Source organism: Opisthocomus hoazin, chromosome 10 (genome assembly GCF_030867145.1).
Source record: "Opisthocomus hoazin isolate bOpiHoa1 chromosome 10, bOpiHoa1.hap1, whole genome shotgun sequence".
Lineage (NCBI taxonomy): Eukaryota > Metazoa > Chordata > Aves > Opisthocomiformes > Opisthocomidae > Opisthocomus > Opisthocomus hoazin.
In genome coordinates this window covers 10,325,638-10,352,893 of record NC_134423.1, presented here as the reverse complement: position 1 = coordinate 10,352,893, position 27,256 = coordinate 10,325,638, and the positions used below count along the sequence as shown (strand labels likewise).

General features: G+C 39.3%; 1 protein-coding gene across 5 annotated transcripts in view; it reads left to right on the top strand.

Moving 5' to 3' along the window:
* HERC1 (HECT and RLD domain containing E3 ubiquitin protein ligase family member 1) overlaps positions 1–27,256 on the top strand; it is a 108,503-nt gene that overhangs the window by 19,407 nt on the left and 61,840 nt on the right. For all 5 annotated transcript variants that reach the window (XM_009943332.2, XM_075431288.1, XM_075431287.1 and 2 more), the window contains exons 2-18: positions 8,338–9,293; positions 10,187–10,282; positions 10,591–10,785; positions 12,395–12,706; positions 13,368–13,464; positions 15,045–15,188; positions 16,625–16,752; positions 17,590–17,734; positions 17,829–18,000; positions 19,172–19,306; positions 20,386–20,551; positions 21,116–21,241; positions 22,464–22,685; positions 23,906–24,058; positions 24,243–24,375; positions 24,901–25,092; positions 26,280–26,501. In XM_009943332.2, coding sequence (XP_009941634.2) covers positions 8,364–9,293; positions 10,187–10,282; positions 10,591–10,785; positions 12,395–12,706; positions 13,368–13,464; positions 15,045–15,188; positions 16,625–16,752; positions 17,590–17,734; positions 17,829–18,000; positions 19,172–19,306; positions 20,386–20,551; positions 21,116–21,241; positions 22,464–22,685; positions 23,906–24,058; positions 24,243–24,375; positions 24,901–25,092; positions 26,280–26,501 — 3,568 coding nt within the window. In that variant the 5' untranslated portion in view covers positions 8,338–8,363. The remainder of the gene's footprint in view (positions 1–8,337; positions 9,294–10,186; positions 10,283–10,590; positions 10,786–12,394; positions 12,707–13,367; positions 13,465–15,044; positions 15,189–16,624; positions 16,753–17,589; positions 17,735–17,828; positions 18,001–19,171; positions 19,307–20,385; positions 20,552–21,115; positions 21,242–22,463; positions 22,686–23,905; positions 24,059–24,242; positions 24,376–24,900; positions 25,093–26,279; positions 26,502–27,256) is intronic.

Below are 27,256 nucleotides of genomic sequence, written 5' to 3'. Positions count from 1 at the left end.
CTGCAGAGCCTTCCTACGCTCCGGCAGATGGACACTCCCGCCCAGCTTGGTGTCATCTGCAAACTTACTGAGGGGTAACCCCTCATCCAGATCATTGATAAAGATGTTAAACAAGACCGGACCCAAAACTGAGCCCTGGGGAACACCACTCGTAACCGCCAGCTGGATTTAACTCCATTCACCACCACTGTCTGTGCTGGGCCATTCAGCCAGTTGTTTATCCAGTGAAGAGTACTTATCAATCAGCAAACCAGTTGACTTACCAATCAGCAACAGTAAATGTATGTGGGCCTTTAGTCCCCTAAAATGGCTGTTTGCCCAACAGGAATTGTGGTTCTAAAAGATATGACAAATGAGTTGCGGTGCAAATTCTCACTATTTACTTCTTGTTTGTGTTTTTTTTTTTCTGAGGAGGAGGGGAAAACAGAAATAAGCAAAGAAGGGCTTGGCTTTTGTGGTTCATGTTAATGTGAATAGATTTTTCTCCACCCAGTGCTGGACAGATACATTTTAATATAAAGCAAATTATCAAACTTTCCCTAATAATTGTGATTTAAAAGTTTTGTTACGTATCTGGAAATTGTACAATAGGTAATGTTAAAGGCATCGTCTTGCGTAAATCCTAGCTTTTTTGAACCAGTGAAAGCTGTTAGCTTGGAAGATTTGGAGGTTTACTGCACATAAAATGTTGGCTAGTGATTTGAGAAGTTATTTTCAGATTGCTGAAAGGAGTATTTTCTCTAACTGGAGTCCCAAAATAGGAAAATACACATAACAAAATACAATAGTGCTGTTTTAAAGGAGGAACAATTGTTGCAATTTCAAAAAGATCTTTTGGTTGCACTTTTTTTTTCTTTTTTTTTTTAATGGGAATCCCAGAAAGTTCTGAACTTTGAATTTGAAGTGTTTTAAGGGCACCGGTGTTGTAATACTTCTATAAAGCTGTTGCTGTGCATTTAGACTGGTTTAGGTTTGTGTTGCTGCTGATGAAAGAAAAGTACTTCCTTTCTTCACCTCTTTTCACATGTTTCTGCCTTCGTGCTGAGTCTAGTGTTTGGCCGTATGATCAGCTTGCTGAGAAAGGTGGTGGGGCTACCCGCTGGCCCACGATGCAGAGTTGGTACCTTCCACATTGCCAGCTGACCTTGTAGTGGTTAGACGTAGTAAAACATCAGTGAGTATATTCACATGGTCTTTCCAAGTCAAATGTATTTTCTTTTTTCCTGCACTTAAAAAGAAATGAAATGTCCTTGCCCATGCTCTGAAGCAGTTACAAACCTTCTGTTTGTGGTCCTCAGGCAATGAACTGGAGGAAAGAAACACTACCTATAAACTGTTCTAACCATTGTTGCCAAGTTTCCAGTTAACTTCAGTGGTATGTAGTCGCTATGCTTGTACTCCACACAGAGACAGAGGTAATTTATATTTGTATTCAGAGAGCATTTTGAGGATCATATCAAACCAGCTTGATGCCATCGGTCTGTCTGGTTGAAGACTGCTACCTGTCACATCAAACTGCATGGTATTTTCAAGATGGACCCATGCATTTCATTTGAAAGTTGTAGTAGGAGAGTAGGTCACTACTAAGAGCTTGTAGTCAAGCTTCAGTCTCTATTTTCAGAGATGCATACAAGGGGAAGAGAAAAAAAATCTATCCGTTTTCCAGAAAAGGAGCAGTATTTGTGCCTTTGAGGTACGTGAGCAGGTTTTGAAATTTCTGGATGAAGAATAGCTGGTGTAAGCATAGCATACAGCAAATGAGGAAGTCTTTATTCAGGGCACTTAATGCAGCTAGATCCCCATGTATTGCCATGATACATTGGCGGAAGAGCTGTCGTATACTTCTGGTTTGTTTTTTTTTGGAGTGTGCAATGTCAAGACTGAGAGAGGACAAAGTTGCCTTACGCGTTATCCGTTGCACGACGAGCATTACAGCTGTAGTAAGCACATCGTTTCGCTAGATGGCAGAGACTCCCTCCACCCCCCGAGATTTACTTTTAAATTACATCAGATAGGGCTCAGACTACCAAGGAGCACAAACCTCTCCTTCAGAATATTGTATTACTTTTTGGTGAAATTGTCATACATTAGAACTTGCAGGATCAAAGAACAGAAAGTGATCCTTCAGAACCTGTGTAACCCATGGTTAATGATTATAAAACAGAAGTCAAACAAATCTGTTTTGTACAATAGGAGGTAAAGCGTTTGTGGGTTGCTTTAAACAACACTTCTTTTAAAAAGAGCAGTTTGAAAACACTCTTTTACTTTGAAAAGCCTCCTTGCATGATAAGCTATAAGTTAACTTGACGAAGTTTACAGTTGACATCAAGAATCCTCTTGAATAAACTGGGCTTGTAAGTGCTAGCAGCATTAAAATGAATAACTCGCATGTCTCTCTGTGAACAGAGTGTTATTTTCATTTATTAATTTTAAAAAATTTTCTCAGACTTAGAAGAGCTCTGGACTGAACTAGTTGTGAAGAGTCTACGTTCTTGTACATGAGAAGTTTTTCAGGCTTAGTGTTGGTTTTTTGTCACACTATCAGTGCTTTTACTTTTGCAGTACTTGAGCATTGTACAGATAACTAAGAAACGTTTTAATGATTTCAGTGTTATTTCACATGCATGTAGTTCTTGTGGTTTATGTTTTTGCTGTTGGGTTCAAAAGCAAGGAAGCAAAACAAGAGTAACATTTTATTGGAATACAGAAACTGAAGTCAGTAAAAACGTATCCTAAGTCTGGTTACAAAGCACTGAAGTGCTAAAATGCTGCTAGATTTCAAGTGAACAATAAAAATAGTAAGACATTAAAGCAGACAGTCTTTGAAATCTGTGGGACACATATAAATATGAAATGCTCAATGCACATTGCACTTGCATTCTTCTATAGATTTCTCCCACTTGTGCCAGGGTTCTGATCCAGGGCTATGAATAGGATCTGGCAATGAAGCCCTCACTTCATTTGTAAGTCTCTGGATATCTCATAAGATATTTATTCCAAAACCATACTGCATTCCTTTTTTGTAAGTCTTAAATGATGGTGGAACAGCCAGAAATTGCAAGATGAAAGGAAAAAATGAGAAGAAATGGACTGAAAGGTTTTATGTCGCATGCTGCCGCAAGATATGTGAGCTAGCTTGGATCCTGTGAACAGTATGACCGTGTCAGCATGGTGCTGTGTTGGAGCTAAGGAGCTACGCTGGTACAAGCTTTGCTTGCATCTCAGCGTAGGCCAGTGCTTCCAGACTGTGCAAATACTGGTCTCTGCAGCAGCTTCCCTTTGGGTACCAGTGGCGTACGTTAATGGTTTTGGTTAGAATCAGTTTTTTGAATAATAGTAACATCTTCCATTTCTGACCTCTAAGCAGTAGGTACAGTATAGGAGTTGTAGTCGTTGCTTTATTCTTGGGAGAGTGCTGTCAGTTGTATTTCCTTGGATTTTGGTCTGTAGAATTTCTTGTTATACAAGAGATGTGGACTGTTCAGCCGTGTACATTTTTGTCAGAAAAGGTACCCCGTTAAGTTAACCTCCTTCATCCGCGTGAAATACCAGAACGTGGGAGCAGGGTCACCCCTTGTATAATTCAATGCAGGTATCAGTCATTGCAACGCTGAGATAGGCTTATCAGTTCTGCAACTTTCGAGTTCTGCAGATCAAAGTCTTGAATTACCTGGTCTGTTAAATGAATGCTGTTCATATCTACTTTTAAAATAATAACCAGGTAAACTAAAACTGTGGTTACTGACATTAAAATACAGTTCGGTAGTACCTGGAAGAAGTGAATTATGGTGAGATGCGCGTCATGACAAAGAAGAAATGCCATGCATTGCTGCATTGATACAGAACAGTCTTCCCCCATACGTCCTCATCTGTGTGTGAGAGCGCAGTCACGAAGACATTATTAGGCACTTCATAGAGAAATTTAGAAAACAATTAATTTACTTTATAACTCTAAATATTGCAAAATTGGAACAAATTCCGCTTTGTGTCCTTGCTGCAGATTACTTAGGATTTCTTTTTGTGAGAGAAATCACATCAGGGAAGATCTTTTTGTTAGACAGAAATAAATGTTTTCCTAGTAGAGTGACAACATGAGACTAGAAAAATTCTCTGTGTTATATATCAGAATTTATTGTACTCCATGTCAAGAGGGTTTACTGTTTCCATTAGAAACTCATTGCAGAATTTATCTGGATACAAACTTCTGAGTTTTTCCATTTCAGCTATCTTGTAATTGTTTCATACTCATTTGTTCTCATGCTCACATTCTCCTTTTGCTTATTTAACTGCTCCCACCCCCTTTTTTCTCTGTGGTGCTTATAGACCAGATTTCATTTTCTGTCATTTTTATTGTCTGTTTGTTGATTGTGCTTTGCTGTGCTGAAGACCCACACTCGTAGTCTTACCTTCAGGCTAGATTCTCTGTTAGGGTAGACCAGAGGAATAGTCTTTTTCTCTGCATGATCCAGTGTCAGTCTTCAGTGAGTTCAGGATATAGGTCACAGAATCACAGTATGGTAGGGGTTGGAAGGGACCTCTGTGGGTCATCTAGTCCAACCCTCCTGCCGAAGCAGGGTCACCTACAGTAGGCTATAGAGGACCTTGTCCAGGCGGGGCTTGAATATCTCCAGAGAAGGAGACTCCACAACCTCCCTGGGCAGCCTGTTCCAGTGCTCCGTCACCCTCAGAGGGAAGAAGTTCTTCCTCATGTTCAGACGGAACTTCCTGTGCTTCAGTTTGTACCCATTGCCCCTTATCCTGTCACTGGGCACCACTGAAAAGAGCTTGGCCCCATCCTCCTGACACCCACCCTTCAGATATTTGTAAGTATATACTAGGTCCCCTCTCAGCCTTCTCTTCTTCAGGCTGAACAAGCCCAGCTCCCTCAGCCTCTCCTCGTAGGGAAGATGTTCCAGTCTCCTCACCATCCTCGTAGCCCTCCGCTGGACTCTCTCCAATAGCTCTTCATCTTTCTTGAAGTGGGGAGCCCAGAACTGGACACAGTACTCCAGATGAGCCCTCACCAGGGCAGTGTAGAGGGGAAGGGGAACCTCCCTTGACCTGCTGGCCACACTCTTCTTGATGCACCCCAGGATCCCATTGGCCTTCTTGGCAGCCAGGGCACACTGCTGGCTCATGGTTAACCTGTCATCCACCAGGACACCCAGGTCCCTCTCTGCAGAGCTGCTTTCCAGCAGGTCCGCCCCAAGCCTGTACTGATGCATTGGGTTGTTCCTCCCCAGGTGCAGGACCCTGCATTTGCCTTTGTTGAACTTCATCAGGTTCCTCTCTGCCCAACTTTCCAGCCTATCCAGGTCTCGCTGAATGGCAGCACAGCCTTCTGGTGTGTCTACCACACCTCCCAGTTTGGTGTCATCAGCAAACTTGCTGAGGGTACATTCTAACTCTTCATCCAGGTCGTTGATGAAGAAGTTGAACAAGACTGGGCCCAGTACTGACCCCTGGGGGACACCACTAGTTACCGGCCTCCAACTAGACTCAGCGCCGCTGATGACAACCCTCCGAGTTCTGCCATTCAGCCAGTTCTCAGTCCACCCCACTGACCACTCATCTAGCCCGTACTTCCTGAGCTTCCCTAGGAGGATATTATGGGAGACAGTGTCGAAAGCCTTGCTGAAGTCTAGGTAGACAACATCCACGGCTCTCCCCTCGTCTACCCAGCCAGTCATGGCATCATAGAAAGCTATCAGATTGGTCAGGCATGATTTCCCCTTGGTGAATCCATGCTGACTACTCCTGATAACCTTCTTTTCCTCCACTTGCTTGATGATGGGCCTCCAGGATAAGCTGCTCCATCACCTTTCCCGGGATGGAGGTGAGGCTGACGAGCCTGTATTTCCCTGGGTTCTCCTTCTTGCCCTTTTTGAAGATTGGAGTGACATTGGCCTTTCTCCAGTCCTCGGGCACCTCTCCTGTCCTCCAGGACCTCTCAAAGATGATGGAGAGTGGCTCAGCAATGACATCCACCAGCTCCCTCAGCACTCGTGGGTGCATTCCATCAGGGCCCATGGATTTGTGGATGTCCAGATCGCTGAAGCAATCCCTCACACAGTCCTCCTTGACCAAGGGAAAGTCGTCCTCTCTGTAGGCTTCTTCTCTTACCTCCGGGGCCTGGGATTCCTGAGGGCCTGCCTTGGCACTGAAGACTGAAGCAAAGAAGGCATTCAGTAGCTCTGCCTTCTCCGCATCCTCCGTCACCAGGACACCCTCCTCATTCAGCAGCGGCCCCACGTTGTCCCTAGCCTTCCTTTTGCTGCTGATGTAGTCAAAGAAGCCCTTCTTGTTGTTTTTGACATCCCTTGCCAGCTTCAGTTCCAGGTGGGCTTTGGCCTTCCTCGTCACATCCCTGCACGCTCTGACCACATTCCTGTACTCTTCCCAAGTGGCCTGCCCCTCTTTCCACATTCCATGGACCTTTCTCTTCTGCCTGATCTCCGCTAGAAGCTCCTTGTTTAACCATGCAGGTCTCCTGCCTCCTTTGCTAGATTTCTTTCTCAGGGGGATGCACCGCTCCTGAGCATGGAGGAAGTGACGTTTAAAGAGTGACCAGCACTCTTGGACCCCCCTGCCTTCACAGAAATCCAGCTGGGTAATCCAATTGGTTAGCATTTTATAAAATTATGTAAAAATGCTTCCCTTACCTAACCTTCCCTAACCGTTCTGGAAATGCTTGTTAGTGCTACTCAGGATTGTATTTGCGTTCGTGATGACTTGCGGTCCTGCTGTGATTCTGTACATGCTTCTACATTTGAATCTCTAAAGAAGGGGTTTGTCATATTCTGTTTGAAAGTTGATGCACTCAGATCAAATTTCAAAAAGGTCTGATATTCTGTAATCTAAGTATAACGTTCCCATCTGTTGATTTATTTTAGATTTTTGAGTTCTGAAACAGTGAACGAAACCTGCAGTCCCGTCTAGTTAATTGTAAACCTTGAAACTGGTTTTCACTGAAGCTGAGTTATAAGTGGTTCGATATCAAGGCATTCAAGTTGCACACATGGATTTTGTAACTGAGGTGTTAGGCCACCTGTGTAGAACTCGGACCCTACTGCATCTCAAGGGAATACCAACGAAAAAGGGTTCTTTCCATTCAGATAAAGAAGTTGACTTGAGTTCAGGCAATGCAAAAGTCAGAAGAGAGATTTATGCCAGGGGCTAGTGCTAGCCAAAAAAAGCTTTGTGGTATGTGGCGAGGAATCCCCTTTTAACTGGATGTTTCCCAGGAATTTTGTAGTGATTTCATAATTGAATCCATGTAAAAGTGTCATGGTTTGTAATGTGTTGGGTTTTTTTCCTAAAATTGTCAGCAAAAAAAGAGATCTCAGACTAGCTGATGTCTTGGATTTGAAAGAATGTTGTAAGCTGTCAGGTTTGTTTGGCAACCAGTTTGAACTTTCCTGGTAAACCAGTGTTGTTGCATTATTAGATTTTCTCTTTACCGCCGCATAATTATTGATCCCTTCCTTAAAAAAAACATCCTACAAGCTTTGAATATTTTCAGAGTCACACATTATGCAGGAATATAATGTAATACATAATTTTTGATCCTGTAAATTTACTTGGAACGGTTGTAATGTGTATTTGGCTCTGAAGAGCCTGTTCACTGAATGATTAGGATCTATGTAACGTGCCACTCTAGCAGTCAAGCCACCTGTCCTGGTTGCCGTTTAACACTCTGACAAGGATTGTAGAGAGATCTCCAGCTTGCCTTGGAAAGGGGAAAGAGTGGCTTGTGACAGCAGGACTTACAAATCTGTTTGACAGGTCGAGCCCTTAGTTATGGCCTGAATTAGTAGTCTCGTTTATTGTAAAATCAGGATTTGCACTGGTACTCCATTCACTTGTACACAGTTGTGTATGATCTTACGCATTTTTGGAAGTCTTTGTCCTCAGTTTTGCTGTCTGTAAAGAGAAGATTATTTTTTTTAGAATAAACTGTATTTTCATTGAAACAGCAGAATTAAATCTGCTTTGGGTGAATTTTTGTGCATATGTATTTAGAAAATGCAGACTTATACTATAGTTCTTACATCATGTTAAGGAAGTTACACATACACATGTATTTATTTGTGTAAAATGAAGTCTAAAAATTAGTCTGCAAAATGTCATCTTTATACTACATCTAAACTATTCTGTTAGCATTTGATCTGAATTGCGGGTTGCAGCATTTACATGGGTAAAATGGTGGACCTTTGCTAATTCTTGGTGATTAATCTTTTGCTACTTGCTTTCTTAAAGGATTATTAGGATTTTTCCTGCTGTAGTAAGTTCTGTAGATAATACTGCACCCTTATTTACAGTGTTTTTCATCTTCAGGACTAATGGCAAAGGAGTAAACCAACATGGCAGCTATGGTCCCACCTGTGAAGCTGAAATGGCTTGAACATCTAAACAGCTCCTGGATCACAGAAGACAGTGAATCTATTGCAACAAGGGAGGGAGTTTCTATCTTGTACGCCAAGTTAGTCAGCAATAAAGAAGTAGTGCCATTGCCCCAGCAGGTTCTGTGCCTCAAAGGGCCTCAGTTACCAGATTTTGAGCGGGAATCTCTATCTAGTGATGAACAGGATCACTATTTGGATGCTCTTCTTAGCAGCCAGCTGGCACTGGCGAAGATGGTGTGCTCAGACTCTCCATTTGCTGGCGCGCTTCGGAAACGTCTCCTTGTGCTGCAGCGTGTCTTCTATGCACTTTCTAATAAATATCATGATAAGGGGAAGGTGAAACAACAGCAGCATTCGCCAGAAAGCAGTTCTGGATCAACAGACGTGCATTCTGTCAGTGAACGTCCTAGGTCAAGTACAGATGCGCTCATAGAAATGGGAGTTAGGACTGGATTAAGCTTGCTGTTTGCACTGCTAAGACAGAGTTGGCTGATGCCTGCATCAGGACCTGGCCTCAGTCTTTGCAATGATGTTATCCATACTGCAATAGAAGTCGTGAGCTCTTTACCGCCTTTATCTTTAGCGAATGAAAGCAAGATTCCACCAATGGGGTTGGACTGTTTATCACAAGTAACAACATTTCTTAAAGGAGTGACAATTCCAAACTCTGGGGCAGACACTTTAGGTCGTAGATTAGCTTCTGAATTGCTTCTTGGTTTGGCTGCCCAACGAGGTTCCTTGCGGTATCTTCTTGAATGGATAGAAATGGCTTTAGGTGCTTCAGCTGTAGTAAACACCATGGAGAAAACGAAGTTGCTGCAGAGCCCGGAAGGGATGATCAGCTTTGACTGCTTTATGGGTATATTAACACAGATGCGACGATCTTTGGTAGGTATACAGCTTTGATTTTTCTACATTGCAAATGTAGTTGCATTCTTAACTTTAAATAGTTTCTCAACACTGAATGACAGTTTGCTGGACAGTTTGTTTAATATGTTAAAAAGAGGGTTTTTCTGTCAAATGCTTCTTTCGTTATTTCCTTTGTTACCCACCTTCTCTTTCTGTTCGTCCCTGACCACCCGTTTCCTCGTAGGTAAAGGAGATGAAACAGCAAAGCAATGCCTGTGTTGTCATTCTTGGCGTTACGCTCTAACTTCAGGAAGAGAATCAAGGACATGCTTGATCCACTTGCACTTTACATTTAAGTTCACAGCAAAAGATTAGGAAGTACGGAACTGTTTTTTTAGGCTTGCTTTGCTGAATTTGCTTAGAATTCAATGTTTTGCAATGTATTAAAAATTTAAGAATGAGGACCAGAAGAAGAGCATGGCAGTGACGGAACCTGAATTGGATTGAATGTCTTGACGGGCAACTTCATTTGTTTGTGGTTTTTTATATCCTAGATATAAAATTAGAGTTAAAAATGCAGAAGATATGTAAACACAAAAATAATGATGATTAGTCATTTTTAAATTAAACTTTAAACTAAACACAAGTGGCATGCATTTCAGAACAAAACAGTATTAGGAAAAATTAACTCTAAACGCAGATATTTTCACAAAAATGAATAAATAAGAATGTCTGACTAGCAGTTATCACATTTTTGTTGTCCTGAAGCGTATGCAGATATACTCAGGGGAGAAAGGTGGCTTACTTATGCTTATAGAAAGAGCTTTTAATTTTGCTTAAGTATAAGAACATATCCCTGATATATTTTGTACAGGTGCGCTGTTGCTGTATGGAAGTATTTCTCTCATAATAACAACATTTTAAAATTGTAGGGGTCATCCGCTGATCGAAGTCAATGGAGAGAGCCAACTAGAACATCTGATGGCTTATGCTCTCTTTACGAGGCAGCTCTGTGTTTATTTGAAGAGGTATGTCTTGAAACGAACCTTAAGGTAATTGTAGCCTACTTTCCCCTGACACATCTGATTATTGCACGCATGTGGGTATGGTCCAGTCTCTGCCGAGTTATTCTGGAGTGGAAGAGGAAGGTAGAAAAACATAAAAGACTAAGATGTAGCGAAGCAAAGCAGTTTGGGAAAGCTAATGATATGGTGATGGATGATTTGTGTTTTAGGCAGAGAATTATGTTGAGAGGAGATTAAAGTTGCATTAAACTTTGTGACTATGTGGAAATAAGTGAAAATGCTACTGTGTAATAAGTCTCTAATTTTAATAGGTTTGTCGAATGGCATCAGACTATTCAAGAACATGTGCCAGCCCTGACAGCATTCAAACGGGTGATGCTCCCATTGTTTCTGAGACCTGTGAAGTGTATGTTTGGGGTAGCAACAGCAGTCATCAACTGGTAGAAGGAACTCAAGAGAAAATACTTCAACCCAAGCTTGCTCCAAGTTTTTCTGATGCACAGACAGTGAGTGACATTGCTAGTGGTACATTATGTAACATGCAACAGCTTCGTAGTTACATTATGAAATTGGAAAATAGTACTTTATTTCTGAGTGTCGAGTTGTAATGAAGGAATGATGCTCAGAGCTAATCACACAAGTTATTTTACTGAAAGTATCTCACTACTTCTATTGATGTTTGGGAAAAACATTCTGTTTCTTTATTAATGACACGCACAGATTGATAGCCATGTAACAAGAATGAACGAATTATCTAAGTTGCTATGAAATGCATTTGCAGAGACTAATTTGCTTGCCTGTAGTTGGTTTTTTTACCTTTGTTTTAAAGGTGTCTTAGCTACTCAGTCTTCTTTTCCGTTGGTGGTTTTCACAGCAATGTTGCCTAGTTTAAAAGTCCAAACCGGGCTAACTGCTGGCACAGCAACCTTAATTAGCTTTGTGAAAACCAGTATACAGTATGCTCTTTCTGCTCTCAGTCACAGGTTCTGCAGTTGCAACTGAGCACTTCTATTGATGCGTGACACAGAATAGAATAGCTTGCTTTTCTGTTACTGTACTGGCTTTGCAATGTTGACTTAAGTAAAAACATTTTTTTGGTCACTAGACAATTTAGGTTGATTTTCTGAAACTGTTTCTATTGACGTCACTGATACATTTTACATGCCAGTGGACTGCAGGACCAGACATCATAAAGCAAGTTTATGCATTCAAAACACTTTGTAAACAAAACACTAATACACAAGAGTGCTCTGAATGAAGGAGTTACTCTCCAGATAGTACTGTATACACCCAAACAAGATATTTATGTGATTTCCCACTGGGATAAAGAATTTTTTCTTTAACTTTTATTGATGATCTTTGTAGGATTTGTCTATATGAAGAAGTGAATTCACAGTAAATAGGGCCGTGACCATGCAGTCCACCACCTGCTTTGTGCCGTTCTACGATGTGCACGTACAGTGCCTTTGTGCTGCAGATTTGAACCTGCTTTGCACTTACGGTGTGTTAAGATTCCTGTAGGAGATTATTGCAGGGTTAAGTGGTGTGCTGTCGGGTTGTTCTTCAGCTGTGCGCTGGCTTTCCATTAGAGGCAAGTTCTTACTTTCTTAACAACTTTTGATCTTATATCTTTGGTGTTTATGTAATTAAAATTCATAGTCTCAAATGGTAGTGGATTTTTAGGATTTGGCATATTTCTGTAATGTTACCACTTGGTACTGGTTAAAATTAATCAAAACCTACATTGCTTTGTCAAGCCATTACTTTGTCTTTTTAATCTTGAGAAATTAAGATACCAGCAAAGACTGTCCACTTCCATCCATGAATCTTGGAAATCTGAAGGCAGCCTGAATTCTGTAGTTTGTAGAAGAGATGCAAATAAGTAAAATAGGTGAATCACTATTTACATCCTTTACCTCAAAAAAACAGATTTACTCAAAATATTTTTCAAGAATTTGAATTTTGCTGCTTGCTGAAGTCCAAATTCTCCCTAGTTTTCACATGTTATAGGAAAGGGTTATGTAAAGAAGCCTGACGTCAGACTTCGAGACCTATATGTGAATTTTACATTTATCTAATACTTCTTTTTTACTTTTCTAACCTTTTTGTTTATAGATTGAAGCTGGACAATATTGTACTTTTGTTATTTCTACGGATGGTTCTGTTAGAGCCTGTGGTAAAGGCAGCTATGGGAGACTAGGACTGGGTGACTCCAATAATCAGTCCACGTTGAAAAAATTGACTTTTGAGCCTCATAGGTCCATTAAAAAAGTGTCATCTTCAAAAGGATCTGATGGTCACACTTTAGCATTTACAACAGAAGGGGAAGTCTTCAGCTGGGGTGATGGTGACTATGGAAAACTGGGACATGGAAATAGTTCAACTCAGAAATATCCCAAACTTATTCAGGGTCCTCTGCAAGGAAAGGTATGTTTTGTGTAGTAGAACACCTATTTTTGTTCTATTCCATTGTGATATTGTGTAAAGTTTGAAATACATGAAATCTTTAGAAAAAGTCCTGTGTTGTATCTAAACTCTTTGAAGCTGGGTCTGCTTGCAGCAAAGCACTACAACTTATGGTTGCCTTTACGCAGTGGCATTGTCAGTAAACCCTTTCACAGTCTGAACTTGCTCATGAGCTTTAGCTGAGCAGTGGTGACATTGCAGGAGATGGTTGCTTTTGTTAGCTGTAACATTTTCGTGTACCACTTTTTAGTGGCTTCATTTGAACGGTGGCTTTGTGTCGTCCTGCAATCTTCCCTATCTGTCTATGTTTTGGCCAGTGTTTTAAACATCCACTGATGCTTCTTTTTGCTGCTGTAAGATGAGAATATCATTATGTTACATTTGCTTGATAAACAAATTGTGACCGGTTTTATACATAAAACTGGTGTCTCTGTGTACTGATTTCCACTTAGAAAATACTAAGTAAAAAAGGTTGCAAAGGTTAATTTACGTGTGTACTTCCTCCACACGAGTGAGCAACTCACTTTACGTAGACTGCTTCTGGAACTTGACTTTCGTAACCTTTCAAACTTCCTATTCAATTTGCATGAAAATTTAATTTTTATTTTTGCATGTCATGTAGGTGGTTGTGTGTGTATCAGCTGGATACAGACATAGCGCTGCTGTGACAGAAGATGGAGAGCTGTATACATGGGGAGAAGGAGATTTCGGAAGATTAGGTAAATATAAAATTTCACGAGATGCTTTTGGAAGAATTCCTGTGTCTGATAATGATACTGTACATGTATTTGCCTTGTTCTCTTATTGTCCCCTCAAAATACACATGCAGATATGTGTGTCTATGGGTGACGGTATTAAAACTAGAGAAGAGACTCTTAAAAGATTTTAATGCAGTTGATTTTACAAAGATTCTATGTTTTTATATTTTTCTTTTCAGGAAAAGCTGCCTTTATTCATTCATAAGACTATATATGATTGCCACAGCCACTGAAATGTAAACAGTAGACATTTTAAATAAACTGTAATTCTAGGAGAACATGATCTGGTGGTGGTGGGATGGTTCTTTGGACAGTCATTAATAACTGGCTAAAAATACCAAGGGTCTGATTCTAACGTGATACTAATAAGAAGACTTGACATGAAGTTTGCCAGAACAGCTTAATATCATTTTATCTTAAAACGTCTATAAATATTGAACTGAAACGGAACTCGTAGTATTTCTGTTGCTGAAAGTCGACTGGTCTGTGTCAGCACCGCGCTGAACCGCCCTTCTCGGGCTGCTGCGGCTGAACCAGCAGGTGTTGCAGAGGACATTGCTTCAAGCTGGGCTTTAGTTTCTTGCTGCTGTCTTTGCTTTGAATGTAGTGGTGTCCAAGCAGTGGGGTGAAGGCAAACAACTGGCGGGGCAGGAGAGGAGGGCAGTGTTGTACAGCTTAAACTGTCACAGTTTTTCGTGGCAATCAGTGGAAGTGCTGACAGCCTATCCCTGCTGTTAAGAAAAGAGCGCTGCGTTAGAGGTTTAACCTGCAATTTTGGAGGGCATTGTGGAAATGTTCTCATCAGTTTTAGGTTAAAGTAGGGCTTTTGTGTGCTTTGGGGAGCTTGGAGTGTGCAATGCTGAGTTCCAGTGCACAGCTACTAAGTAGCACTTAATTAGGCCATAGTAACTTGTTCACATTTAATCAGTTATGGATACTATGTAGTATTCTTTTCCCTCTGTTTCCCATTTTTCTTCCATATCTGCAGAATTTCTGTAGTTTATTGGGCATGTAACTTCTGCTTATTATGAAGTAGGTGACACTGTAATGTATTAGGCTTCTGCAGTTAGAATTGTGACTGTCTAAAGCTGACTAGTTTGCTGGTTTTGTCTGTCTGTGCAATATGTATGCTTCTGTTGACAGCGGTAAGGGTGTGCCCTGATTTTAGTTTGCTCGTGCTGTTCAAGCTAACTGCTGCCCCGTATTAGGCAGTAGAGCTACATAATCAACTGGTAGTAAAGGTGGTTGTACCAGTAATTCCTATTATTTCTTTTAAACTAGGTAGAAAACAGTTCTGTGGTTTAGTAGCAATAAGGTATGAACAAGAGTTCTGGAATATGTCTTAAAAAAAACGAGAATTTGTTAACCTTACTACAGATCTCTTCCAAAACTTACTACAGAACTTTCCAAAAAGCAGACAGACATTATAATTTGTGAGAATTACAGTGTATGTGGGTTTTTCAAAATCTTACTGAAATTACGAGCCATAAATAGAATTTAAATCTTCACAAAAAGAAACTGTATTTTCCTTTTTTCCTTAGGTCACGGTGACAGCAACAGCCGCAACATTCCAACTTTAGTAAAAGATATTAGCAATGTCGGAGAGGTTTCCTGTGGCAGTTCTCACACAATTGCTCTGTCCAAAGATGGGAGAACGGTATGGTCATTTGGAGGAGGAGATAACGGTAGGTAAAACTAAAATTTGGGAGTAGTTTTCATCTTATTCTATCTACCTCATTGCCTCAGTACTCCTTGCAGTTTGGGGTTGTTTTTGTCATTTGGTAGCTGTTCGAGAAAAGGATTTTAGTAAAATCTAAAGAAAATGTTTGAAGTTCAAGTGCAAGAGTATAGACTTTAAAAACGGATTATCAGAAGGATGAGGGGTTTCAGAGAACAGAAGGCTCAATGAATGCATAAACAATTTTGGAAAACATGCTTTGCTGATAACTTTCAAATAAATTCACTTACTTGATATGGCAGTAACTGTATTAGTGTACTAGAAGCTGTTGCATTTTAAACTGCTTCCACCTCAAAAATTAATGGCTTGTAAGCTTCATTGTCAGTAGGTGCTTTGTCAAACACAGAATCATTCATTTCTACTATTACTGTATTTAGCTAAATTTGGCTATGCTGCTAGATAAAAATTAAAACTCAGATTAAAATCGCTGTGTTGTTGCTTCCTAGCCTAGTGTGAGAAGAGAGGAAAATGCAAGGTACAGTAATCTCATAATCAGACTGGCAGTTATTAGAACTGGGTAGGAATTTGAATTTCATTCAAAAGCAGGCTCTGACATGCGCATCTAGAATTGTTCCCACTCCTCTTTCTCCCTCTGTAATTTCAGTTGAAAAATCAGCTTTTAACAGGACGGGCGTCTTAACCTTCACAAAGTATTGGAGTTTGCTCTTTTGTTTCAGTAAATTATAAACAATTTCGCTTTGGATATTAATAATGTGGTACTAAAATGTTGTTGTAGGAAAACTAAAAGAACATGAATCAAAGTATAGCCTTGATAGAAAATATCAGTCTTTGTAATATATTTAACATTTTATTGTGTTTTTTTCTCCTTCCTTTTGAGGATTGTTTTTCTGTCAACACTCTGACATGGTCTAGTGACAGTCCTTGGTTTTGAGGTCATTGAAGATGGTGAAGTTGTGGAGATGAATAGCTGTTTTCAAGAGAAAGCTAAAGGAGGACAAGGGAATGAAAATATTAATGTCTACACAAATGCACACAGCTGTTAGGAAAAAATGCAGAAAATTTGGGGGTTTTCAAGTCACTTTATAAAGTAGGAGAGAGAAATTTTTGCGTATTTTTTTGCCAGATATGAAAAGGTTTAGTCCTTTGTAAGGCTTTAGTAGTTAAACAGCAGACAATGAACAGTGTAGCTATATGGAATTGATATTTCAGTTTTTTAATACGTGACAATAAATGTGTATTTCCTGAAGTCTGTAATTACTGCAGTTGAAAGAAAATAGGTTTTATAAAATTTGTAATATGTTTTAATTTTAAAAATACCCGGTGACATTTTTAGAAATCCAAAGCGAGTTCTCTTTGGATACTTATAATTGTTGTAGTTTATGCATTAAAAATACCTTCCACTTGCGTTTCCTTCTTTTGTAGGCAAACTTGGTCATGGTGATACAAACAGAGTATATAAACCTAAAGTTATAGAAGCCTTGCAAGGAATGTTTATTCGAAAAGTTTGTGCTGGGAGCCAGTCTTCGCTTGCCTTGACATCAACAGGGCAGGTAGGCAAAACCAAGTTTTCCTCAAGTGATGAAAGGTGGTGAAGATGGTATCGGTTCATTATTTCAACATTTATTATTTTGACTGTTGAGAAAAATATTCAGCTAATATCAGTAAAGTTCTTGATTAGAGATTGACTAAAGTACTTAGATTCTAAGGTGCTGGAGTAATTCACAATGTGCTGAAGAGTCAGGTAAAAGCACACTTTTCAATAGTCTTGCTTAGCCACAGAAAATTAGTTATTTTTAGGTTAATAAACTTAACCAGTGCAAAAACAAATTGGATTCAGGAAGCAAAGTGGGTTCTGGAACCAAAAAGCAGTAAAATGCTTGTAATAGTTAATGCATTAACCAACTCGAGTGGTTAAGTGATTTGGTAGTTTTTAAAATGTATGTGTAATTTAGAACATGGGTGTTAACTTTAAGTTTTATTTCTAATCTGAAAAATCTCAGGAGAGCTTGGAGATAAATGTTTAGGTGATAAATGAGGGCCCTCACTGGCATGATGTATAGACGTGTAATACAACAAGCATTTCTGCACATGTAACCTGACTGACTTCTCACTCTCACCCCACTGATTTTTAGAGTATGTATTGGGAGTGTCAAAGTTTACTGTAGCAGTTTCTTTTCTTGCAATGGCCTCCCCATTGACGTGCTCTGTGGCCAGTGATCTGGGTGGCTGGGGGAAAGAAATGTACAGTAGTCATGAAAGTCCTGTGCATGTTTTATTGAAAGTGTAGTTGCAATTGCTGGGCAAGTGGTTATTTGGTATTTTGTTTGTTCGTGGTCACCAATCATATGAGTTTGACATGCTGTTATTTTGTGGTTTGTTTGCTCTAGGTTTACGCGTGGGGCTGCGGTGCATGCCTTGGCTGTGGCTCTTCAGAGGCAACTGCTCTCAGACCCAAGCTTATTGAAGAGCTGGCTGCTACAAGAATAGTTGATATTTCAATTGGTGACAGTCACTGCTTGGCACTTTCTCATGGTAAAGAGAATAAGGTGTAAAAATACATAATCTTCCTCTTGATCAAAAGCAATTGTATCTCAGGTTTTGTTTTCTACTTTATTTATGTTTATAGATAATGAAGTTTATGCTTGGGGTAACAATTCAATGGGACAGTGTGGTCAGGGAAACTCTACTGGTCCCATTACTAAGCCGAAGAAAGTAAGTGGTTTAGATGGAATTGCAGTTCAACAAATTTCAGCGGGAACATCCCATAGCCTTGCCTGGACAGCTCTGCCAAGGGACAGGTAACGATGACGTTGAGGGACAGCTGTAAATTTTTTTTATACAAGTTCACTTTGGGATACGTGTGACTCTTTCCTGAAGGTGTTAACGATGTCGTGCGTTTCAGTTATTCTGCTTGTAATGTTTTGGACTGGAGAGTCTTTTCTTCTCTCTTCCTCTCTCTCCTGCTCTTTCTCTTCCTCTCTTTCCTCCTCTTTTCTTCTTTCTTCTTTTTAAACTGTTACAGATTACAAGTGAAAATATAGCAGCGCCAAGGATTTGGATGTTAGTTCTTTGTGATGAAGATTTCTTACCTGCTGTTAGACAAAAATTACCTGTTTGCTAAAAATCGACAACATAGGTGATGATAGAGGGAGGAGAAACAACTCAGTATTTTTTTATTTTATGCTTCTGACAGGATTGTTTTTATGGCTTAGGCAATTTCCTTTAGTGTAACAAGGAGTAAACTAAGCACAAGACTTTGGGAAATGGGGAAATTTAGACTAATCACTGATGTGGATTTAACCATCTTAAGATATTTCTGGATGGTTACGTGTTCACCTAAACTAAAAACAGGTACAAATAAACAGTTTGGTTATTAATTTGGTTATTAATACACAGCAACTGAATACTTTGTTGCACCAAAGACAGGAGTAAGTGATGGAAGCGAACTGGTAAACTTCAGGTTTATATACGGACTAGTGCAAAGGAGTAGAAAAACTTAATATTTGGAAGATAATTCAGGAAGAATTTCAAATGCCCTGTTTTAAAGGGAACTATCTTGGGAAAATAAATGAAGAATATACTGAGACTCAAGTAGTACTTAGTGGTATTACCCCTTTTGAATTCTCCTTACATTGTATCAAAGTCTCTTTACAGTCCGGCATTTATAGTAAAAACAGCTTTGTGAGTACTGGTCAGCTTTTGCATGAATCAGATTAAATACGTATGGCTTTGTATTTGTGGCATTGTAGGTGGTTTTGTTCATAAGCGTTTGATTTGTCAAGGCCTGTGTAGAAAAGAGAGCAGAAAATACCTGCAAGGGTCAGGAAATTAGACTGCCTCAATCACGTTAGTTTGTTCTAGGAAAAGAATTGGTGCAGTCAAGCGTGTACTCAACCTACTTAAACTGCTAATTTATTAAAGCAGTTAGAAAATTTTCAGTAGTTAACTGATGTGGATGTTTGATTCCAGGCAAGTTGTGGCATGGCACAGACCCTATTGTGTAGACCTTGAAGAAAGTACCTTTTCGCATCTTCGCTCTTTTCTTGAGCACTACTGTGACAAAATAAACAGTGAAATTCCCCCTCTTCCTTTTCCTTCTTCAAGGTATGTATGGCATACGCATGTTACAGATTTTTATAATTTTTTTTCTCTACAGCGGTGATGCTTGGCTTAGTCCTGCTTAGCCTTTTCTTTAGCAAGCATGAGTCTGGTTTGTTTGCTCTTTCAGGTGCCATTTGTTTCTTTGTGTAACACAGGAGCTTTTCAGTGCCTCAAATGTAGCAGGATCTTTTGTCTGGAATTTATTTTAATTATGCACTGAATTAAATATTTTCTTTTGGAGTTACCCTTTAAAACACAGTTTTCTGTATAGTTGAGATGCATTTACTATTTCTGTACATTACTTCTGCTTTGAAGTTCTTCATCTTGTAACCAGTTTGAGTGGATGCTTACTGACTGATCTGCTGATAAGCTCAGGCAAAAAAAACCTTGTCCAGTGATTATCCATCAGTCCATACGTTCAGTTGCGGACTAACACACGTGTGGTGCTCAGATCAGGAGACGTATAGTTGCCATTGTGTTTTGAGTCGGGATCAATGCTCTGATAAAACCCTGTTTCGATCTAAGGAATCAGGATATTTTTCTACAAGCATTTTTAGTGTGTGAGGGAGATCTGTTTCCTTCTTGCAGCTCAAGGTCTCTGGTCACCTCTGGAGAAACAGCAGTCATTCAGAATGCATGAAAGAGTTTTTTAAAGGTCACGTATGACTCTGTTGTTCAGGTTATGTCAAGTAGCAGAACTGTTTTCCATCTGAATGAACAAAATGGAGAAAAGCAGTTCAGTTTTTTCAGGAACTGATTTGTCTGTGAAACTTTGTAATGATGCATAGTATTACAGGTAGAGCAGCTTGCTTCTGGCACAGACAGAGGTTATTAGTGGACAATTTGGGATATTTTATGATCCATGTGGGTTGTTTTGTTGTTTTTTTTTTTTAAGATATTCTGGTGTTGGTTTCTGTTCTTTTAAGCAGATTGGTGGTAGATTTTCAGAGGAGTTTCTTTAAAGTCCCAGTTGTAATTTACATATCTTTCTGGTATGCAAAATCAAAGGGGAGTTAACGGCTTCGTGCACAGATAAGTAGAAGGAAGTAAGACTAATAATCGGCGATGTATTTCTTTTACAGGGAACATCACAATTTTCTAAAACTGTGTTTGAAGCTTCTTTCTAATCATCTTGCACTTGCACTGGCTGGAGGTGTAGCTACTAGCATTCTTGGCCGGCAAGCTGGTCCTCTTCGAAATTTGTTGTTTAGACTGATGGACTCTTCTGTCCCAGATGAAATTCAGGAGGTAAATAATAAATAATGCTTTTTCATTTACATGTGAAAATTCTACTACTCTCTGTTTTTCTTTCTTTGACTGTGTAATCAAAGATTTCTCTGACTTTCTGAACTTGGCTCTGATGAGCATGGTTCTGACTTTCCAGTGTTACTCATTAAAGTTGAAAAGTTTAATCACCATCATTGTTTTGTGATCTGAAAGCAGAAGAGAACGTTGCATGAGAACTTCAAAAAAGCTGCTTTTATTTTGTAAGATCTTAATTATTCTTATTTGTAATAATGAGCCTGAAGTGTTAGTGTTGTGGACTGAGTAACTAACTTACTGGAGTTACTTCTCTGAGGATGGTACTTTTACAGGGAATAGCAACTTAAAAGGATTTTTTTTATTGTTTTGACAATATGTTGGTCTCATTTCACTCCTTCAGTGCACCGCATCTTTGCATCACAGAACAAAAGGTTAATGTGCTATTGTGTGAAAGAATGCTGATGTTAAATGAAATTAAGTGGACGTTTGGATATATCGTGCTTTTTTCCCCCCTCACTGAAAAAGTATTTTCTGCCACTGTAATTTTAGGTCGTAATTGAGACTCTGTCAGTAGGAGCAACTATGCTCCTTCCTCCATTGCGAGAGAGAATGGAATTGCTACACTCTCTTCTACCCCAAGGTCCTGATAGATGGGAAAGCTTATCAAAAGGACAGGTAAGGTCAAGTAAAAACATGCTGTGCTTTGAAGGCAGTTGCACCTGTCGGTTTGTTTCTTTTTTTGCTAGAATATTTTGAACAGTGAGGTGACCCTCATTTGCAGAGTGCAAGCACATTATTGGTGAGATGCAGTGCAAAGCCCAGCTTAACAAAATCTGTAGCCTGGCTAAATCAGAATCTAGTCCGGTAAGGAGCACTGCGTGTTTTTTCAAGTGAAGCTTGGCTACAGAAAGGTTAGGAATTGCTGTGTTAGTGTATCTAGACAAGTTTAAAGGTTAGATATTTTAAAATACTAGGGTGATTTAACCAGTCTTGGTAACTGAAAATCAGCTATTTTTTGGGAAGAATGCTTGTATAATGCTTTTCCTACGTGGATTCCACCCTACTTTGCAAAGATGACTGGGATGTTCCTGTTTTTCTTTTTCTTTCATGAATATAAAGAACAGGAATTAATGCAGGTTAGGACTTGCCCAGTATCCTGCAAATGGAAGGGAGGAAATTCAAGGAACATCTGTTCCTGTCCCTGAGGGCGGTAGGAACCGAAGCTTTGACAGTAATCTCAGGTTAAAAAATGAGAATAATGAACTATTGCTCAGTTCTGTACATATAGGATCCTGGTCAAATCCTTTATTTTATAAACTATGGAATAGACTGGTTTATGCTGATACTGAAACTGTGAAGAAGAATCTTCTGATGATTTCTGGAGATTAGTGCTGGTGCAAATTAAACCCCCTGACAGTTACTTGGGCAGAGCAAGTTTAGGTTTTTCAGGAGTCATAACCAGCAACAGTTGGGAACAATACTGCAACTGGAGGTCATTACGCTGCATCTGCCACCTCCCTTGGTCTAATGTATGCTTGCCCTGCTTTTTACCCTGTTCCTTTTTCCTGTATATAGAATAAATGACACACCTCCCCCCCCGAGTAATCAGAGAACTAGAACAAACTGGAGAAAGCATTTGATCCAATGTCTAATCTCTCTTAATCTCAGATTTTTACTAAGTATGGACATGTAATTCAGTGTATTTATCTGTTCTCTAATACTACAAATCTGCAGAAAAAACACTTTGGTTTCTTTTTGGTAAAGTCCTGCAGCTAATTTTCACATCTTGTTAGAATATTTTGATTGTGTAGCTATGGCTGATGCTTTATTCTTCTTAGCTTATTATTTTATCTTGATTAACAAAGATCATTTCTTGTGTCTAAACATTTCTCTTTAGAGAATGCAATTGGATATTATTCTGACAAGCTTGCAGGATCACACCCATGTAGCTTCCCTGCTCGGCTATAGCTCACCATCTGATGCCACAGAAACTTCCTCGTTATGTATCAGCTATGGAAATCTCTCTGATCAAACATATGCTGTCCAGAGCAGTCATCCCGATACTCATCTAGCTGAAATCTTAATGAAGACTCTGCTAAGAAATTTGGGGTTTTATACAGTATGTATGGGCCTTGCATTTATTTATTTATTTTTCGAAAGGGTAGTGAATTTCGAATACTTAGAAGGGTTAAAAGTTTTCCCCGCTTTCAAAAAATAGTGCTCTTTGTCTTTATCTGAAGTAGCATCGCCATGTGTATTTGTCCTGAAGTGGACTAAAATCAGTTAAATAGTCTCTAACATTATGGTTCTAATGTTATTGTAGTGGTACTTGTTGTTTAACTTGGCTTATGTAAATGTAGATAGTTTCACCTCAGACAAGTATTTTATTGCTCTTATTTTGGCATCAAAATTTTTTAGAAGATAGAATGTAACACATCAGGTAAGTAGATTGTACAGAACCCTTTCTGTCAGTAGGATCTCATCCACCAGGGAAAGATAGACAGACACCAGGAACATGACTGTTTAATTAACGTCGCTAGGGTAACTACCTTTCAGTAGTACAGCAAGTACAGGTCAACCAGCTTGTTATACCTAGCGTGTCAAACAGATTTTTGTTCTTAGCTGTACAACAGCCGAGGCTGTTGAAAAGTTCAGCTTAGCATAAGAGCAAGTAACTGACTCTTTCACCTTGTTATTCAAGTAGCCAGTTAAATATAGCAGTGAAAAGAAATCAGAGATTTTTACTTCTCTAGCCGTATCTCCTGGGGGTGAGAGTTGGTAGTTTCTTGTTCTTCTCTCTAGACCTCCGCCAGCCATCTAGACTGAGCTATCTATGAATTTTCTACTTGAAACTAACTCAGTTTATTTTTAGTAGAATTCAGAATGAAGTCAAGCATCTGTTTAGCTTCTGCTCCTTTTATTGCCATCCTAGATAATGCAAGGAAGGATTCTAATCTGAAACATTTTATGCAATGAATTCTAAAGGGTGATTACTTATTTTAACATACTGTGATTTGGGAATCAGGGTGGGAAGTGAGTTCTTTCAGCCAGTTATCCTTGGCGAGTTGAACAAAAAATATGTCTGCATCTGAAAATACTCTTTTTAGAATAGAAATGTTTGCTTGACAGCTATCACAGTCACTACGAAGACATTCTAAGCAATTGTAGTTTCAAGTTAGGTTATCCCATGAGCCGTTTGACGTTATGCAATTTCTTTGATAGTCACAGATGCACATGGTGAAGGTAAAAAAAAGCTTCTTTTTAAGGTGATAATAAAGCATAACAGCATTTGAAGACAGAGTTAACTGTTTGGGTTTTTTCTGCTTTTTGTCTTAATAGGACCAAGCCTTTGGAGAACTGGAAAAAAACAGTGATAAATTTTTGCTGGGTACATCATCCTCAGAAAACAGCCAACCTGCTCACCTTCATGAGCTTTTATGTTCACTGCAAAAACAGCTGCTAGCTTACTGCCACATCAACATAGTTAGTGAGGTGTGCGTCCTTATTTTTATCATTTGGGGGGGAAAAGTGAATTCAATATGCATGAGCATCAGAACGTTGCCAGATTCCTGTTGAAAATCTGCTGAGTATGTGAAAGCTAAACTGGTTTAAGTAATGAACCCCTTGAACACATTTACAGAGTTATTCTTAAGTTTGGTTGTATGCTTCCTTCTAGAATTCCAGCAGTGTGGCACTGCTTCACAAACACCTTCAGCTTTTATTGCCTCATGCTACAGATATTTATTCCCGTTCTGCAACGCTGCTTAAGGAAAGCTCTTGGAATGGTAGTGTTGGGGAAAAACTGAGAGGTAAATGTTCATGGAAAAAATCAGTAATGGTGGCACTGTTAGCTTAGGGCAGTTCTTGTTTGTTTAGATTTGAATAACAAAATACCTTATTTTCCCTATATCTGCGTAAGGTAGACATCCCAAACCTCCCCCAAAGGAGGAGATTAAGTGTCTGCCCAAGGGATAGTATCTGGTTCATGTTTTTGATATAACACTTTGCAAACAGGAAAAATATGGAATAGAGAGGATAATGTGTCTGTGCATCATTGTTTCCATTTCGTTAGTTCTGGATTTCTGTTTCTAAAAGTAAATTTTTTTTGAGACTACTGAAAAACGCACCAGTAAAATATGGAATGAGTTAATAATTATTAAATAACATCCCCCAATTCAACATGTACAGTTGAGACATTTTGAGACAGCTGAGATACTTTTATGCAATTCTTTCTGACTTGTTAAGTAGTGCTTTGAATGTAATTATATTATGAATTATAATTATGGTGTGGGTTTTGTGTTGTGGTGTTTTTTTGGTTTTTTTTTTGTCTGTAGATGTGATTTATGTATCGGCTGCTGGCAGTATGCTCTCTCAGATTGTCAACTCATTATTGTTACTGCCAGTATCAGTAGCTCGGCCTTTGTTGAGTTACCTGCTAGATCTGCTGCCACCCTTAGATCGTCTTAATAGACTGTTACCTGCTGCAGCCCTTTTGGAAGATCAAGAATTACAGTGGCCACTTCATGGTAAGTGTAGTAACTAGCACACTTTTAATCTGAAAAATAAAGAATGACACGTCACCTTTTTATAGTGGAAGTTGAACTTTCCCTTTAAAGATGGCACTTTTTTTTTAAGCTAAGTGTCTTGCTACATCTCCCTTTCAAGTATTAACATCCCTTGCTGTGAAATATGTTGAGCTGCAGGCAAACTTCTTTATTCTGTCAACCCAGAATGTGTATTGGCTCGAGTGGGAATCCAAGAGCAAGGTGGGAAATCTGTATTGAACTGAAAATACTGTATGTAATACATGAAAATACCACCTTGACTTGTAAAAGAAACACTGTTTAATCTAGAATCATAGAATATCTCAAGTTGGAAGGAACCCAAAAGGACCATCGAGTCCAAGTCCCTGTGTCTCGCAGGACTACCTGAAACTAAACCATAGGACTAAGAGCGTTGTCCAGACACCCTTTGAGCTCTGACAGGCTTGGTGCCATGGCCACTCTCCGGGGGAGCCTGTTCCAGTGGCCAGCCACCCTCTCAGTTAAGAACTTTTTCCTCATGTCCAATCTGAACTTCCCTTGACGCAGCTAACAGATAATTTTGTCATGATCTGTTCACTTTCATGTCCAAATTTTACTTTTTGTTTCTGTTTTATGGTGGAATAGAATTTTAACTTAAAAGCATGAATTACCTGCTAAATTGCTGAATACGTGCCACCAGATATTTCTGGTGCCAATGAAACAGCAATATAAAAACAGAGGTAAAGCAACTGAAATTTGTGGTAGGAGGTGCTGTACTTATTTGCCGTTCAGTGAATTTTTTATTAATATTTTTGGCCAAAGTTTTCTGCTTTTATTAAGTGCTCTTTCCAGTTGTATTATTTATCTATGCGTGTTTATCAGAACACAAAGAAATATGTACTGGTCAAAATAGGTGCTTGGGCAGAGTTTAAAAGAGCCTTTACTTTGTTGAGTACGAACAGTTGTACCATGAATGGTGATGGCCTCTGCTGCTGCTGAAGTTACAATGTTAAGCAATCTGTTTGTCCTAACTGCTGTTTCTTCAGTTGACAGGGTGTTGACTGAGGGGCAGATCCACTGTTAAATGGGAAATATTAACCAGATCTGCCATTAGTTTTACTAACTTTGGAATAATTTTTAACATTGGGGCAACAGTGACTAATTTGACAATCCATTGCTAATACTTTTAGGTGGACCTGAATTAATTGACCCTGCTGGAGTGCCCTTGCCCCAGCCTGCCCAGTCTTGGGTATGGCTTGTTGATCTCGAGAGAACTGTAGCTTTGCTTATTGGGCGCTGTCTTGGTGGCATGCTGCAAGGACCTGCAGTGTCCCCTGAGGAACAGGATACAGCATATTGGTTGAAAACTCCGCTTTTCAGTGATGGAGTGGAAATGGATATTCCTCATTTAGGTAAGCGGTTAAATGCAAATGTCTAATTGTCTTTGTAATTATTTGCATTCCGTTGTGACATTTCTGATGATGTTTGGAGAAGTCTGTGTACTTAGAGTTTGTCTTTCCACATTCTTGGCTATTTACATGGTAATCCAAGAAGTTGGAAAATGGATATTTAAGGACATGCTGCAGTTTACAAAGTGTCTTGGAAGTGCATACGGAGGAAAAAATATCTGCAGTTTCTCAGTGAAAGAAGTAACACAGACTTCACTGAGTTTATTTTAAATGTTTTACTCTTTTAGACACTCTAGGGGCTCCATTGTTCGTATTTATTATTGGAAAATATTATCTTAAATTCTGTTCCTTTTATAAAGTGGAATTTTTGTTAATTAGAAATAAGACTATTAACAACAAACTTCAATCTTTCTGATCTACCAGGAATGGTAACAGGACTCAGCATAAGCATTTCTAGTCATCCCTTCCTATCTGAATCATGCACATACTTCTCTGTGGCCTGTTGCTCTTAGTTCATGTCTCCTTCTTCCTCTGATTCTGGGTAGACTACTTCAAGACTTATTTACAAGACATAATATTTTGAAATGGGTCCATGCCTGAAGATACAGTAATTGCAAGTGTATGGCTATGTAGTTCAGGTAGAATTACTGGTACAGAATTAGGCTAATGAAGCAGGGTTGGATAATGCTTCTAAATCTTCATGCATTTTCGGTGAATTGTAACTCTGAGTCACTCTATTTCTTATCTAATGTGAGTTT